Source organism: Bos mutus, chromosome 19, assembly GCF_027580195.1.
Source record: "Bos mutus isolate GX-2022 chromosome 19, NWIPB_WYAK_1.1, whole genome shotgun sequence".
Classification (NCBI taxonomy): domain Eukaryota; kingdom Metazoa; phylum Chordata; class Mammalia; order Artiodactyla; family Bovidae; genus Bos; species Bos mutus.
In genome coordinates this window covers 25,614,247-25,631,253 of record NC_091635.1, presented here as the reverse complement: position 1 = coordinate 25,631,253, position 17,007 = coordinate 25,614,247, and the positions used below count along the sequence as shown (strand labels likewise).

The 17,007-nt window shown below is 36.4% G+C and overlaps 1 protein-coding gene across 1 annotated transcript in view; it reads left to right on the top strand.

Annotated features, from left to right (window-relative positions):
• Positions 1-17,007, top strand: part of NPEPPS (aminopeptidase puromycin sensitive) — a 104,463-nt gene that overhangs the window by 68,592 nt on the left and 18,864 nt on the right. The window contains exons 5-14 of the mRNA XM_070389753.1: positions 4,455-4,562; positions 5,823-6,023; positions 6,469-6,565; positions 6,681-6,714; positions 8,143-8,257; positions 10,479-10,643; positions 11,481-11,585; positions 12,016-12,076; positions 13,621-13,730; positions 16,488-16,551. Of these exons, the coding sequence (XP_070245854.1) occupies positions 4,455-4,562; positions 5,823-6,023; positions 6,469-6,565; positions 6,681-6,714; positions 8,143-8,257; positions 10,479-10,643; positions 11,481-11,585; positions 12,016-12,076; positions 13,621-13,730; positions 16,488-16,551 (1,060 nt within the window). The remainder of the gene's footprint in view (positions 1-4,454; positions 4,563-5,822; positions 6,024-6,468; positions 6,566-6,680; positions 6,715-8,142; positions 8,258-10,478; positions 10,644-11,480; positions 11,586-12,015; positions 12,077-13,620; positions 13,731-16,487; positions 16,552-17,007) is intronic.

The following is a 17,007-nucleotide window of genomic DNA, read 5'->3' as shown; positions in this document are numbered from 1 at the left end:
GTTCCCTGTGCTATACAGTAAACCTTTTTTGCTTATTTCATCTTCCTAATTAGAAATCTAGCATTCTATTCATACTAAGTCAAACAAGTGGAATCAAAATATCATACGTTTTTAGTTAGGCAAAAATTCATAAGTTTTCTAAAATATATATGTCATACATACTATTTATGTGTATACATAAGCTTTTCTACTATGCTTGATAAAGGCTTGAGAAAGAACATTAAAAAGAAAGAAAAAGATGGAGAAATTGGAAAGCATAAACTAAATGAAATGGGAGGACTGAATGTGAAATAGAAAAAAAGTAAAACAAACTAGATAAAAGATCATCATGTAGTCCAGTTGTTTTTAAACATGACTGCTCATTAGAAGCATACCTTGAGCTCTGGAGGAAAAAGTGCAATACCTGGGCATTTGTATTTTTCAAAAAATTTCAAGATAATTCTAATAAGCATCTGGATTTTAAAAAGTGATTATAGGTTTTTCTGTAAAATTGTAGTTTTGTTTGGTGATATAGAGTTCAATTAATTTTCTGTTGACCAATCATGATACAGTGGTATAAAGTGAGTAATAGTTATATAATCACCATAGTTAAGGTGTTTATCAGTTTTCCCAATCAATAGCCAGACAAAAAATAAAAGATAATTATAATTTTAAGCCATAATGGGAACATGATTAACTTAACAATATAAAATAGTTCCATACAGTTTGGGGGGGTCAAGCACAGTGATGTAAGTGGAAGTACGTACATGCACATGTTTTCATCTGCCTAGCCAGTGTATGTCTTTTGGTTGGTGCATTTAATCCATTTACATTTAAGGTAATTATCAGTATGTATGATCCTATTACCTTTTTCTCAATTATTTTGGGTTTATTTTTTGAAGGTCTTTTCCTTCTCTTGTGTTTCCTTCTTAAAGTTCCTTTAGCATTTGTTGTAAACCTGGTTTGGTGGTGCTGAATTTTCTTAACTTTTGCTTTTCTGGAAAGCTTTTGATTTGTCCATCAAATCTGAAGGAGAGACTTTCTGGGTATTCTTGGTTGTAGGTTCTTCCCTTTCACAACTTTAAATATATCATGCTGTTTGCTTCTGTCTTGTAGAGTTTCTATTGAGAAATCAGCTGATAGCCTGATGGGAGTTCCCTTATATGTTATTTGTTGTTTTTCTCTTGTTGCTTTTAATATTTTATCTTTGTCTTTAATTTTTGTCAGTTTGATTACTATGTGTCTCAGTGTGTTCCTCCTTGGGTTTATCCTTCCTGGGACTCTCTGTGCTGCCTGGACTTGGTTAACTGTTTCCTTTCCCATGTTAGGGAAATTTTCAGCTATTACTTCAGATATTTTCTCAGGTCCTTTTTCTCTCCCTCCTCCTTCTGGGACCCCTATAATGTGAATGTTGGTGCATTCAGTGTTGTCCCAGAGGTCTCTTAGGCTGTCTTCATTTCTTTGCATCCTTTTTTCTATATTCTGTTACGTAGCAGTGGTTTCCACCATTCTGTCCTCCAGGTCATTTATCTCTTCTTTTGCCTCAGTTATTCTGCTCTTGATTCCTTCTAGTATATTATGCATCTGTTTTTTAGTTCTTGTAGGTCTTTGGTAAACATTTCTTGTATCTTCATTGTTTTCACGAGATCTTGGGTCATCTTCATTATCATTATTCTGAGTTCTTTTTCTGGAAGGTTGCCTATCTCCACTTCATTTAGTTGTTTTTCTGGGGTTTTATCCTGTCCCTTTATCTGTGATATACCTTTCTGCTTTTTCATCGAGATTAACTTTCTGTTTGGTTATGGTTTTTGTCTTAGCTGCTGTGGGACTGTGCTTCTTGCTTCTTCGATCTGCCCTCTGATGGAGGAGGCTAAGAGGCTTGTGTAAGCTTCCTGATGGGAGGGACTGGCAGTGAGAAAAACTGGGTCTTGCTCTGGTGGGCAGGGCCTTGCTCAGTAAAGCTTTAATCCAATTATCTGATGATGGGTGTGGTTGCACTCCCTCCCTGGTAGTTGTTTGCCCTATGGTAGGGTTAATGGCAAACTCCAAGAGGGTTTACTATGCCAAGGGAGGGGCCTTCCTTGTCTGATGCTGCCAGTGCCTCTGTCCCTGTGGTGAGCCCCTGTCAACCCATAACCTCCACAGGAGACCTTCCAACATTAGCAGGTAGTTGTGACTCAGTCTCCTGTGGGGTTACTGCTCCTTTCCTCTGGGTCTTGGTGCGTGCAAGATTTGGTTTGTGCCCTCCAAGACTGGAGTCTCTGTTTCCCCTAGTCCTGTGGAAGTCCTGTAATCAAATCCCACTGACCTTCAAGGCCAGATTTCCTGGGGATTCCCAGTCCCTTTGTCCAGTACCCAGGCTGGGAAGCCTTACTTGGGGTTTAGAACCTTTACCATAGTGCAAGAACTTCTTTGGTATTATTGTTCTCCAGTTTGTGGGTCACCCACAACTAGGTACAACTAGAGAGAAGCCCACCCACCACACCAAAATATCCTGTGTGCAGCAACTAAGGCCCAATGCAGCCAGATAGATAAATAAACTTAGATCTTACTATCTGTGTCATTTTATTTAGTGCTACTCCTAATTTGAATTTTTCTGTGTATTGTTTTCCTTACAGTCTACTTACTTTTTCAAACATCTTATTTACTGTTTAGTAGAATTCATAATTTATTTAATTTCTTTGACAGTGCAGTCAGACATGTCACATTTTTCCTTCGAGAAATCCTTTTTTAAAAATATTTATTTACTGGCTGTGCTGGGTCTTCATTGCTGTGCAGGCTTTCCTCTAGTTGTGGTCCGCATGGGCTGCTCTCTAGCTGTGGTGTGCAGGCATTGCCATGGCTTATCGTTGCAGAGCACAGGCTCTAAGGCACCTGGGCTTCGGTAGCTGCAGCATGTGGGCTCAGTAGTTGCGGCTCCTGCGCTCTAGAGCACAGGCTCCGTAGCTGTGGCACAGGGGGCTTGTTGCTCCATGGCACATGGAATATTCTCAAATCAGGGACCAAACCCTTGTCTCCTGCATTGGCAGGCGAATTCTTTTACCACTGAGCCACCAAGGAAGCCCCAAGAAATCCTTTTTCAGAAGTATATGTTTTCCTGGCAGGCCAGTGGTTAAGATTCCACACTTCTACTGCTGGGGGCATGAGTTTGATCCCTGATGAGGAACTAAGATCCCACATGCTATTCAGGGGAAAAAAAAAAAAATGAAGAAGCAACAGAACCGAACGTGAAACAACAGACTGGTTCAAAATTGGGAAAGGAGTACGTCAAGGCTGTATATTGTCACCCTGCTTATTTAACTTATACACAGAGTACCTCATGCAAAATGCCAGGCTAGATGAAGCACAAGCTGAAATCAAAATTGCCGGGAGAAATATCAATAACCTCAGGTATGGAGATGACACCACCCTAATGGCAGAAATTGAAAAGGAACTAAAGAGCCTCTTGATGAAGGTGAAAGAGGAGAATGAGAAAACTGGCTTAAAACTGAACATTCGGAACACGAAGATCATGGCATCCGATCCCATCACTTCATGGCAAATAGATGGGGAAACAGTGGAAACAGTGACAGACTTTATTTTCTTGGGCTCCAGAATCACTGCGGACAGTGACTGAAGCCATGAAATTAAAAGATGCTTGCTCCTTGGAAAAAAAGCTATGACAAACCTAGACAGTGTATTAAAAAGCAGAGACATCACTTTGCCAACAAAGGTCTGTATAGAGTTGTACCGTGAAGAAGGCTGAGCACCAAAGAATTGTTGCTTTTGAACTGTGGTGCTAGAGAAGACTCTTTTCAGAGTCCCTTGGCCAGCAAGGAGATCAAATCAGACAATCCTAAAGGAAATCAACCCTGAATATTCACTGGAAGGACTGATACTGAAGCTCCAATACTTTGGCCACCTGATGGGAAGAGCCAACTCACTGAAAAAGACCCTGATGCTGGGAAAGATTGAGGGCAGGAGGAGAAGGGGGCAACAGAAGATGAAATGAATAGACGGCATTATCAACTCAATGGACATGAGTTTGAGCAAACTCTGGGAGATAGTGAAGGACAGGGAAGCCTGGTATGCTGCAGTCCATTGGGTCACAGAGAGTCGGACGTGACTGAGGGGCAAGATACAGAATCTTGTCAGCGGTTCTATTTCTATTTTATGAAAGATTCTTTATTTTATAACTAATATTCTGCTGCACCACTAAATCTTATTTTGTTTTAAAGTTTATTACTTTTATGTTTACAGAAAGAATGAGATCTCTCTAAATAAGTAGGCCAAATGCTGACAGTTTTATGTGTTGTATATGAAAGTGCTACCTTGCATTTTCTTTGTTATCAGTGCCTAGCTTATTGCCTAGCGCTAAGTAGAAAATAAATATTTGAAAAAGTGAATGAATGAATGATAGAAAGAAATGGTTGTTACGTGAAATAGTCCGGTAGGTTCATTCAGTGATAGTTCATATTTCATATTCTTTTTTTAAGGCTACTGATGCCCGGAGAGCTTTTCCTTGCTGGGATGAACCTGCCATCAAAGCAACTTTTGATATTTCATTGGTTGTTCCTAAAGACAGAGTAGCTTTATCAAACATGGTATGTATGTGTTAATGAGTATTCTTATATTTTGAATAAGCATTTAGCATATTTTGTTTGCTGATTAGATGGGATAGCATGGAACTACCTAGTCACCCAGCACAGTACTTGACACATAATGGGAGCACAAATGTTAGTGTTCTTAGTTTCTTATAAGCCCTCTTTTTTTTTATTGCCTCATTTGCGGAGTTTTCCCGCACCCTGGAAGAAATTTCTTGTAAGCTATGTTAACAAGATTACCTGCTTTCTTTAATTTGGAAATCTAAGTAAGAAATGAACTTAATAACTATTACTTGAGAGAAAAAAAATCTGATACTGTTACTAAATGCCAAAAGTTACAGCCACATAATGAAGTGTATTTAGGTTTTAACTGATTGTGTTCTTGGATGTGCTCCCTTCACTGATGTCATTGAATGTCATTCATAGTAGAATAAGCATTTACTACTTGAAATGTGTTGTCTAAGACTGCCTTATTTAAGACATAGAGTAGCCGGTAGACTATAATAGGAGTCTAGGGAACTTGGAAACACCTACTGGACCTGAAATAACTGGCTTTTGCTTCCTTTATTAGTGGAGAGAATTCTGTAGATTCTCTTCTTAAAGATGCTTTTCTCAAATGTTCTTAGAGAGGAAGCTAATAAATTACACTGAAATGTTCATTTGCAGTTTAATGCAAATGAATTTATCAGATCAGTTCTTGAATAAGTCTTGCTTGGAAGAAAAAATAGCAAGAACTTGAGGAAACTGAGAGCCTGAATAGGAAAAAGAGGGAAATTAGGGAACTCTCAAAGTAAATGAGATTTGTCACAAATTTGCTTAGAGCCAACCTTCATATAGAATATGCTCTAAATCTAGAAATCTGTGCCCTTTTGAAATGTCCAGTTTCACAACTACATTTTATTTTCATTAATATTTGTTGTCTTCTATCCTTCGTTCACTTGAAAAGTATTAAAGTCTTAAAACATCCCAATACCTGTTATGTTAATAGGTATTCAAGAAAAGTTGCTTCTTTTACCTTACAAATCCTTGGTAGTTTTAACACTTCAGCTCCAACTTCTTATTGTGTATGCTTCATCAGTTCACTTTCTTTATTAACAGGAAAAGCCTTGAGAGTGTAATAGTACTGGGTAAATTAGGATAGAGAAGTAAGCAGTGCTGGAAAGGGGGAAGAAAAGGTTACAAAGCCTACAGTTTGGGGGTAGTGTTTGCTTTAAGGTATTTAATGTAAATCTGTTAAATTTTCCTTTTTTTTTTTTAAAGAATGTAATTGATCGGAAACCATACCCTGATGATGAAAATGTAGTGGAAGTGAAGTTTGCTCGCACACCTGTCATGTCTACATATCTGGTGGCATTTGTTGTGGGTGAATATGACTTTGTAGAAACAAGGTCAAAAGATGGTGTGTGTGTCCGTGTTTACACCCCTGTTGGCAAAGCAGAGCAAGGAAAATTTGCGTTAGAGGTAAATGTACTTGAAGAGGATTGTTCCAACAGTCCATAACTCCAGGTTGGGGAATTTACATTTCTGATCAATTATTAGTACAGTTATTTATAATCTAATCTGAAATATCTTGTGCTGCTTTGGTTTTACTTTTAATAGAATCTTGGAACTAGCAACTTTGATGTTAACATTTTGAAAGATAATGATTAAGAGAATATTAGAATGGAATTTATTAACCTGGGGGGGGGGACATATATAATTGTACTTTTCATACTGAGTTATAAATGGATTAAAGTTTGGCTGACATATACAAAGCTTAGGGCTAAAGCAGTCTCTGGAGGTGGGGTCCCCCAGGGTTGGTTTCTTATAACTTGAGATATTTGGCTTGCAACTGGATTCCTTTGTGGATTTCTGTAGGAATGGCAATAGGATTTATCAGATGGTTCTTTTCTTTATACTTTTATAGGTTGCTGCTAAAACTCTGCCTTTTTATAAGGACTACTTCAATGTTCCTTATCCTCTACCTAAAATTGATCTCATTGCTATTGCAGACTTTGCAGCTGGTAAAGTAAATTTCACTTTATTGATAAATTGTAATAACTTTTATTTTGAATTTTATGATTTTCAAGAAGAAGTATGTATAAATATCAATAAATGTTTGTATTTTATTTTATGAAGGTGCCATGGAGAACTGGGGCCTTGTTACTTATAGGTATGTTAATGATGTATTACCCTACCTTGTCTTTTAAATCACTGATTTCATGAGTGCTTCACTCCTAATTACAGTTCAGTAGCTTCTGCTTTATGATCTGCCATAAATTTTCCTACCTTCCCCCATTTCCTTGAACATTTCAAGAATGCAGATGAACACCCTCTGGTGCTACTATCTGAGAGTGTAAGATTTTAAAGTGAGCATCTGGCATTAGTAGCATTTCTAAATGTATTTTTGGCTGAGTTTCTCATTTCAGTGCCTTCTCTTCCTCCTGGTAGTTACATAGTTACATATCCAGCTTGAAGAACTTCCCCTGATTTAATGTCTTCTAGTCAAGTTCTCCAGAGAAGGCAATGGCGCCCAACTCCAGTACTCTTGCCTGGCAAATCCCATGGACGGAGGAGCCTGGTAGGCTGCAGTCCGTGGGGTCGCTAGGAGTCGGACACCACTGAGCGACTTCACTTTCACTTTTCACTTTCATGCATTGGAGAAGGAAATGGCAACCCACTCCAGTGTTCTTGCCTGGAGAATCCCAGGGACGGGGGAGCCTGGTGGGCTGCTGTCTGTGGGGTCACACACAGTCGGACATGACTGAAGCGGCTTAGCAGCAGCAGCAGTCAAGTTCTCGGAGAAGGCTATGGCACCCCACTCTAGTACTCTTGCCTGGAAAATCCCATGGATGGAGGAGCCTGGTAGGCTGCAGTCCATGGGGTCACGAAGAGTGGGACATGGCTGAGCGACTTCACTTTCACTTTTCACTTTCATGCATTGGAGAAGGAAATGGCAGCCCACTCCAGTGTTCTTGCCTGGAGAATCCCAGGGACGGGGGAGCCTGATGGGCTGCCGTCTATGGGGTCACACAGAGTCGGACACAACTGAAGTGACTTCGAAGCAGCCAAGTTCTTACATGTCTGTCACCACAATACAAACATGTGGGTTGTATAATTTTAAAAGCAGTGTCTGTAAACAAGTTTTGGCCTTCTACTTTCAATTGCCTTCTTCGATGAGCTAAGTTTTGGACACTGTGTTCAGTGTTCTTTTTGGGACTGTGGAATGCATCTTCCCCCAGCTTGCCACTTCTCTGCTTTTAATGGAAGAACTGTCTTCTCTTTCTGTCTAGCACAGTAATGCCTAATTCCTTTAGATAGTTTTCCTAAAATTTCAGGCAGCTATCCTAGAAACAAACTGATAATTAAACTTGTGTCACGTCTTTGATCTTCTTTTGTATGAATTCAATTGGAGTAGTCTTTAATCTTCGCAGAGCTTTTTCTATCCTGTGTACTCTGAGGAAATGTTTTCTTGACATCTTTAAAGCCTAACTTGACCATCTTATTTACTTTTTGAATCTCCCTCCCCACTTCTGCATGCCTGCTTTTATTGAAATACTTTTATTTAAAAAAAAAAAAATTTTTTTTTTTTTAAACACAGGGAGACTGCATTGCTTATTGATCCAAAAAACTCCTGTTCTTCATCACGCCAGTGGGTTGCTCTGGTTGTGGGACATGAACTCGCCCATCAATGGTTTGGAAATCTTGTTACTATGGTATTTAATATTTTTAAGTGCTCAAATATATTTTTTTCCTGCTACACTTTATGTTGGCTAAATAGTATTTCAGGTTTGGCTGGCAATTTGTACCAAAAAAGTTTTTTTGATAGAAAAACTTTATTTTGAAAAGGTTTTATCAGGATATCCATGTTAATTAAGAACATACAGGTAATCTTTATTCAACAGAAAATACTACCTAAACTGTTCTAAATACTGCCTGTAAATGGGGCAAGTCAGGATATTAATTTGGGTGAAAGGAAGAGATTCCACTTAGATAGACAATTTCCATGCAGTGAGATTCAGGCTAACTGAAGTTTCTTGTGTCATATGTCACTTGCTGTAAAGTAACCTGATGAATAGCAAACTATCTTTAATAAGGTTGAAATGTTTTTAAGGGTCATTTTCTTCATTGCCTAAAGTTTTAAGCTGATATTTGATAGAAATGAAGGCAAAGAAACTACAGAATAACTGAAGAATATTAAAATGTCCAGCTCTCCTATTGAAGTCCTTGTTTATTGTAATGTTTGTAGTGAATGATCTCTATCCTCTAGTCTTGACCTTTCCCTTTTACTCTAAATGAGTACTATCTATAGCAACCAACTGTGTTAGAGCTTGGAAGCACAGCTTTTAATAAGTGAACTAGAAGTACCTCTGCAAAGAAAGAACTGGAGATTGTGGAGCCAGCCAAATTCCCTGATGGCATTTTAGGCTGCCAAAGAGCAGAGCCCAACTTGGATGTTAGTTGAGACCACATGTCACAGAAATAAGCAAGAAAGAAAAACATTTAGCAACTCTTAAATGTCTGAGTTTGAGCAAACTCCAGGAGATTGTGCAGGACAGGGAAGCCTGGCATGCTGCTGTTCATGGGGTCACAAAGAGTTGGACATGTCTTAGCAACCGAAACAGCAATGTGTCTGAAAGAGTTCCTAAGGAAAGTCAGCCCTTGAAAGTAAATCCTTTCTTTTTTGCTTTGGTTGTTTAAAATTTTGCTTAGGGGTTAAAAGAAAAAAGAAGAAAAGGTTGTTTGAAATATACTTTTACATGAAATTAAGTATGCTAGTTCCTGTGTTCAAATATGTCAGAAATGTTCCTTTCTCCTAACGCAGCAAATTTGTTGCTACCAAACAATTTTTTTTTTTTGCTGTGTGAGCAGATTTTATTTTTTATGATTTTATTTTTAAACTTCCAGTATTAAATTTTAGTAGGGGAAATGTGTGCATTCTCATGTTGCTTTTAAACATCTTTCTGTTGTATTCGAGTAACTTCTAGTTATTGGATGTCAGTTTTTTCATTAACTGAAATACAGGGGTTTAGAGAGAGTTGGAAAATTACTAGCTTTGTACCAGCTTATCCCAATGGAGTCTGTTAGTTAAATAAGTACGCAAAGCATGTGGACAGATAGCCATTTATCACTTTATTGAAAACATTTGATCTTTTCAGAATTTTTAAATACCCTTTTGTTTTTCACCATTACATTTGTCCTTTATCTTGAATTCATATAGTATTGCTTTTTTAATAAGAGATTTAATCAACTTTAATGAAAATTAGATTGAAATCTCTTTCTAGCAAGTTTGTTTCTATTTTAAAAAGTTGATTTTGTCTGTGACCCATTATATTCTTTGTCCACTCCACTATTCTTATTATTAACAAATGAGAATTTTATATTCTATAAATGTTTAAATACCAGTTGTATTTAAACTTACTGCTATGACATTTTGTTAATTTCATGCAATTCTTGTATAAGCAATACTGCTTTTCTGTTTATCTAGAAAGTTTAATTTGTCACTCAGCAATGATTTTTTCCCCTGTCATTATGGAGATAGTTCCCAGTTTTCCTTGTTTGGTCCTAATAACTTTCTGATTTCTTAAAGAGAGTTGTTTATTAAACTGAATTTTATATGACAGTGTAGCTCTTACACACATTTATGCACTCCCTTCCCATTTTCCATCTTGAGGGTGTTTTTCATCCCCCTTCCTCCTCCTCTTCTACCTTTAGTACCAAAAAGTTACTTAACAGTGGTGATAATGCGAGTGTCACCAGTTGGCTGTTCTTGGCAATTCTTTTGTTTATAGATGTGAGTTATTTACTAAATGTTTTGAATTGAATTTTAGCTCATTAAGAGTTTTAGAGTATAATGGAAGGGACATAAGAGTTTTTTATATTAGTGGAGTGACAAGCATCTTCTTTTCTTTACATATTTCCATCTTCTGTTTTTAGGAATGGTGGACTCATCTTTGGTTAAATGAAGGCTTTGCATCATGGATTGAGTATCTGTGTGTAGACCACTGCTTCCCAGAGTATGATATCTGGACTCAGTTTGTTTCTGCTGATTATACACGAGCTCAGGAGCTTGACGCCTTAGATAACAGCCATCCCATTGAAGTGAGACGTAATTTTCAGTCATTGGCCTTTGCTTTCACTTTCAATGAAATATGTAGTTTTTAAAATTTTCTTTGAAAAGAAAATTGCATGAGTGATGTCACTTTTATAGTTTATATTTCCATCTTGAAACTGCAGGCAGATTCTTTATTGAGTGAGCTACAAAGGAGATCCCCTTGAAATTCTACAAAGTTCTAGTTCTATTTCATTTTAAAATCTGTATCTTTGTAGAAGCAAGTTTTCTGTATCCATAAACATTCACTGAATAGATTTTTACTGAATTGTAATGGGGGAACCATACCTGTTGGGTAATATTAGGATTCTGTTGTTTCAAAGAAAATTCTAAACATACTCTTTTGTTGTTGTCATTGCTTTATATATATTTTAATTCTTTTGACTTAATCTGTCCTATTTTGGCTAGTTTATATGTATAAATTTTGCCTCCAAAGAGCTAGACTTACAGTCTACTTTGACATATTTAACCTGGGTCCTATGTAACTGTTAGCCATTACAATAAGTGCAAGAAGTCCAATGTTTTTCATCTCTCCCTTCCTTACCTTCACCTCCCTATCTCCAAAGAGATCCACAGTGACTTGCCTTCCAGCAAAGCAGTGTCAAGACTGGAACCCAGGCCCTAAAGAGATGATGGGGATTGTGTTATGTATTCTGTTTTATTAGTATTAGTTATTACACCCTTTTAAACAATTACACAGTATGAGTCACCTAAAGGCAAAAAGTATCTTATTGAGTTAGAAGAGTTTTCCTAGAAAGCTCTTTATGTAATTCATTATTACAGTTTGTCTGCTTCCTGTTATAACCTTGAATCATATTGTCTGCCAGGTCAGTGTGGGCCATCCTTCTGAAGTTGATGAGATATTTGATGCAATATCATACAGCAAAGGTGCATCTGTCATCCGAATGCTACATGACTACATTGGAGATAAGGTAAGAAAAAAAAATAATAATTAATTCTTTTATGGTGATCCCACAGAGTTTTACATAAAAAAGAAAAGTTTGATTTTATTTAGGTTAAGTTCCTAAGTAATTTTTCTAGAATCTATAAGAATATTACTCTGGCTTATCTTTATTTCTTTTTATGTTGACTGTTTTGGTCTCTTAAATGAATGATCTTGCAAATATATTTTGGGGGTTGGTGGAAGTCTGGTATAAAACTTAAAAGCAAAAGTAGAAGGCAAAGCGTATACATTCTTAAACGAAAGACAATAGACATTACTGTGTTTTAGTAAATCTAATACTCAATTAATTTTGAGTAAATTAGTTCTTGAGTAAATTAGTTCTTGAGTACTCTGTAGTCAAAATATACTATAATTCTGAGTTCTCACTCTCCTGGATTTTAAAAATTGTGTTTTCTCAGGACTTTAAGAAAGGAATGAACATGTATTTAACCAAGTTCCAACAAAAGAATGCTGCCACAGGTAATTTTTAATAACTTGAGGTAGAAATGGAGAGAATGTCGGCACATTATCCAGAGTACGATATTTTATTTTTTTCTAAATACTCGATTTTCCATGTGATGGATAGGAAATAAAGTCGACTTTTTTGAAGATATATTACATCATAGATCAGTATGAATCAGGACCTGTTATCCTTTTGGTCAACCTTTAGTAGTCTGCTTTCCACAGCTCAATGTTTTGCTGAAGAGTCTGAAAAGTTCTGTTTACTTTACCAGAGCTTGTTCTTTTTTGGTGATTTGTGGGTATTGTTGCCCTTAATTGACCATTGGACATTAAAATAGCTGCAGATTAACCATTTGTAGGAGTTGAACTTGTGGAACTGCAGATTTTCATTGAAGGAAATTCTTAAAATTTTATGATAGTCTATGATTTATTAGATATTAGAGTCAAAAGGAAGAATAAAGGTGTACTAGTTGATTGATTCGGAGAAGGCAATGGCACCCCACTCCAGTACTCTTGCCTGGAAAATCCCATGGATGGAGGAGCCTGGTAGGCTGCAGTCCATGGGGTCACTAAGAGTCGGATATGACTGAGTGACTTCACTTTCACTTTTCACTTTCATGCATTGGAGAAGGAAGTGGCAACCCACTCCAGTATTCTTGCCTGGAGAATCCCAGGGATGGGGAAGCCTGGTGGGCTGCCGTCTGTGGGGTCGCACAGAATCGGACACGACTAAAGTGACTTAGCAGCAGCAGCAGCAGTTGATTGATTATGAAACTGAGTTCCTTAATGAACAAAAATAGTTTAAAAAGCAAGAAGATTTGTGTAACGTCATTAATGTTTAATAGAATCCCCAATCAGGAATTTAATAGATCGCTGATCAAGGATCCAACCCAGGCTCACAGCAGTGAAAGGGCAGAGTCCTAACCACTGGACGGCCAGGGAATTCCCCAGTACTTTCCTTTTTGTACATATAGTCCGTATATTTGGAATGTTCCTTTCTCCCCTGTCTAATAAGCAACTCCTCTTCAAGATTCAGAACAAAAATTATGTCTTGTGAAACTTTATTCTTTGGATTTTTCTTTAAGGACTTTTTCCTCTGTTCATTCCTCTGTTATAGTTATGCTACATTGTATGGTTGTTTTGCTTATTCAGCCACCAGAGTTGTTTGACCATATGGACTTTACCTCGGCCTCATCAGCATTGAATATTTTTTAACTTCTGTTAGTTGAATGGGTATAATGGTTTTAATTTTGTGAATGATCATCTTGTAGTATTCTTGAATATGTTTCCATTTGTTTGTTCCTGTTTCTTGTTTGAACTCACCTGTTTGTCTTTTGTTTATAATCTGTAATTTTTTAATAAATTGGAAACAAATTATAATATAGTTCACTTAATGGCAAGGCAAGGGTAACATTAATTTGGTCCACTGTTTGTTTCCTGAACCTGAAAAAAATACAAAATTGGTCAATGATGCAGTTTCGAGTTATATAAAATTTCTGGTTTGTTTACAAAAATAAAAATGTAAACATTTTAGATTTTCATTGTTTGTATTTATCTTCTAGAGGATCTCTGGGAAAGTTTAGAAAATGCTAGTGGTAAACCTATAGCAGCTGTGATGAATACCTGGACCAAACAAATGGGATTCCCTCTCATTTATGTAGAAGCAGAACAGGTAAACTTCTACCAAGTTCTTCAACTTGTCTGATATATTAAATGAAATTCAGTCGGTGTTACAAATTTGCTTTTCTGTACTTTAAATATTCTAGGTAAGATTTAAACCAGCCCTTACACTCTTTTCTCAGTGATTTATTATCTCTATACCCAAAAGTTTGCCCCACATCTTTAAAATTATACATGGGTACGGTAGAAAACAAAATATTGTCTGCTCTTACTGTCCTCGAGGAAAACACTGTAACATTGTTGATATAACTCTAAAATCACCAAAGGAGATTTATTCTAAGAATGCAGAGTTGGTTTAATATTAAACAAATTAAGCAAGATATTGACTCATAATTACTACATTAACAGAATCAAATTAGAAGAACCATATGCATTACTAGATGCATAAAAAAGATTTGATAAAATTCAACACCCATTTATAATACCATTCTTCAAAATTAGTTTTTAATATTGGATGGCAGTGTGATGTGACTTTGATTAGAATTACATTCATATTAGTTGAACTGTTATCTGAATTCAGGCAGGTGTAGTTCAAAATGAGTTGTCCTCCAGAAGGATTGAAAATTACACATCATCCTATAATGCACATCAGAAAGTTTGTCTTAACTTAGTTTAATTGTATGAAATTGTGAAATCTTTCTCTTAAATTTCTTTGCCATAGGAGAAGGAAATGGCAACCCACTCCAGTATTCTTGCCTGGAAAAGTCCATGGACAGAGGCGCCTGGCTGGCTGCAGTCCATGGGGTTACATGACTGAGCATGTGTGCGTGAGGGTGGAGGGTGACGGGTTGGTAGCAATAAACTGGTAGAACTAAAAAAAAAAAAAAAAATTCTTTGCCATGGTTTTATGAGCTGCATAGAGAATTAATTCTATTCATTTTTAGGGAGGAAGATTCATAGCTCTTTTTTTGTATGTGTTTGTCCTTGTGGTTCTGCATTGTCCCTAAAGCTAATATTTTACAGAGCCTTCTCATTGTGGCAGTTTAAGTTAGTAAATTTGCTTTTCTGTAATTTAAGAATCTAGATGACATTTAAATCAGCCCGTGTACTCTCAGAATGCACCCAAGTGCTTGCAAGTTAACCTTTTAGAGACACATCTTAAGCTTAAATATGACTGTATTTTATAATAAAGTATACACATTGGAGGACCTCTCAGATTGGCTGCAAGCATTTGAAAAGGCAATTTAGATAACACAATTAATCCTACTTGGTGGGAAAAGATATCTAAAACTTTAATGAGCTACCATTGTGACCATTCTGTTTCTTTCTAGTCTTCTTTCTCCACTTTGGAGTTATAGTCTGTTATAGGAGATGACTTGATCAAACTTGACATTGACACTCTATACAGATTGACAGATGGTTTTCATTTTACCTGTTTAAAGAATAATATACAAAGATGATTGTTGCTTTTACTTCTGGGAATTTCTATCCCTCAAAAACTGTCAACACCTCAAAACTATTAAAATATTTAATGATTATACATAAAGCAAACTAAGGCCATAATTTTTTCAAGTAGAGTATACTTTTAAGAGCATAATAATTTATCAGAAGAGAAGACACTAATACTCCACTTCCTCCCAATGTTATTGAGACTCAAGGAACTTAAAACATCAAGCTACTTTCAAGCTACTTTTTTTGCACTTTTTTCGTCTGCAAGCATAGCCAAATTCATCCTCCTTTTTACATTACAATAAAATGCATGCCTATGACTTAGTTCTTTTACAAATAGGAGAGCTCTGCAACATAGCATCTTGATTATGATCTCTCACCTTATAGTCCCTAAATTTAAATATTTTTGCTTTATTTCTGAATCTATTTAAAGGTTACCTAATAACTTTTTCAAGGAAATCTGTGTGATACATAACTAATCAGTGATGTAGTTAAGTTCATTAGTAGTTCCTTTATGGCATTGAAGTGGCCATTGCTTCCCCACTCAGATTTTTAAGTTTTCAGTTCTATCTCTAGTTGATCCCTTTATAAAGGTCATTGACCCAACTTTACATTTGATTCAGGTGATCTTAAATCTGTTATAGCTTGTGTTATTTAAAATGTTCTACAGTATAGTAACAAACAATAAGCAAAAGATTGAGTATTGTTGAAGTATTTTTTTTAATGTACTTGGTTTTGTTGCTTCTGTTTTTTAGTTGATTGCAGTCTCTCCCCCTGCCTTTTTTGTGTTTTCTTTGCAAAGCTTATCCTTTGAAATAGGTTGTGTTCTGCTTTCATGTTTGTCATTCTTTTTTTACCCAAACTTGAAACTTTTTATTTTGTGTGGGGTAAAGCCAATTAACAATGTTGTGGTAGTTTCAGGTGAACAGCTGGAGGGACTCAGCCATCCATATACATGTATCTATTCTAAATGACTTTGAATATTGAATCCACATGCTAATTTAATGTTGCCACTTTTTGGAAATGGAAAAGACTAAACATATAACCCTCCTTCATAAGTTAACTGTGTCTCCCTTTTGAAATTTTGAAGTTCTCATCTGGATACATCTCTGTTCTCATGGGCAATATTACTCAGTACCTGGCCTTTTATTTTTAGAGTATTGTTATTTTGAGACCTTACTGAGAAATAGTGAGTTTTCTTCCATTCTGTAGTATCATCATGTTTATCACCATTGCATTTTGTGTATTCGGGAGCCATTTGGCTGTACTGGTTTCACCTCTGCTTTGTCACAGAAATGTCTCCTCTAAGGAAAAAAAGTGTTAATGCTCCTACAACCTTTGTTTTGTTTTGCTTCTTTAGGTAGAAGATGACAGATTACTGAGGTTGTCCCAAAAGAAGTTCTGTGCCAGTGGACCATATGTTGGTAAGCAAATGGCTATACATGGGAGCTAATCAGTAAATTTGGATACTATACCAGTAGTGTTCAAACTAATAATAAATAATTATCCATGTAAAAATAATAGAATTAAATAGAAACAAGGAAATGGTAATAGAATAAAAATGATAGGGAAGGAAAAGGAGGTTCATGGGGTATTGTAGTATTCTGCGTCTCTCTGTGTTATTGGAGGCTATAATGAATGGATAAAGATATGAACATCAAGAAATGATGTCTCTAGCCTGAATCCCTGAAAGAAAACTTGGTATGCAATTTTGTACCAAGTCTTATGCCCCTGTGTGCTAAGTACATTTGGTATACTTGTGTACCCAGTGTATACACAGTGACTTTTTAAAAAAAAAAACTCTTGGTCATAGTAAGTAACTAAGCAGATAAAGCCCAATGATTATTTAGATTTATTTTGTACCAGTCATTGTGCTAGTA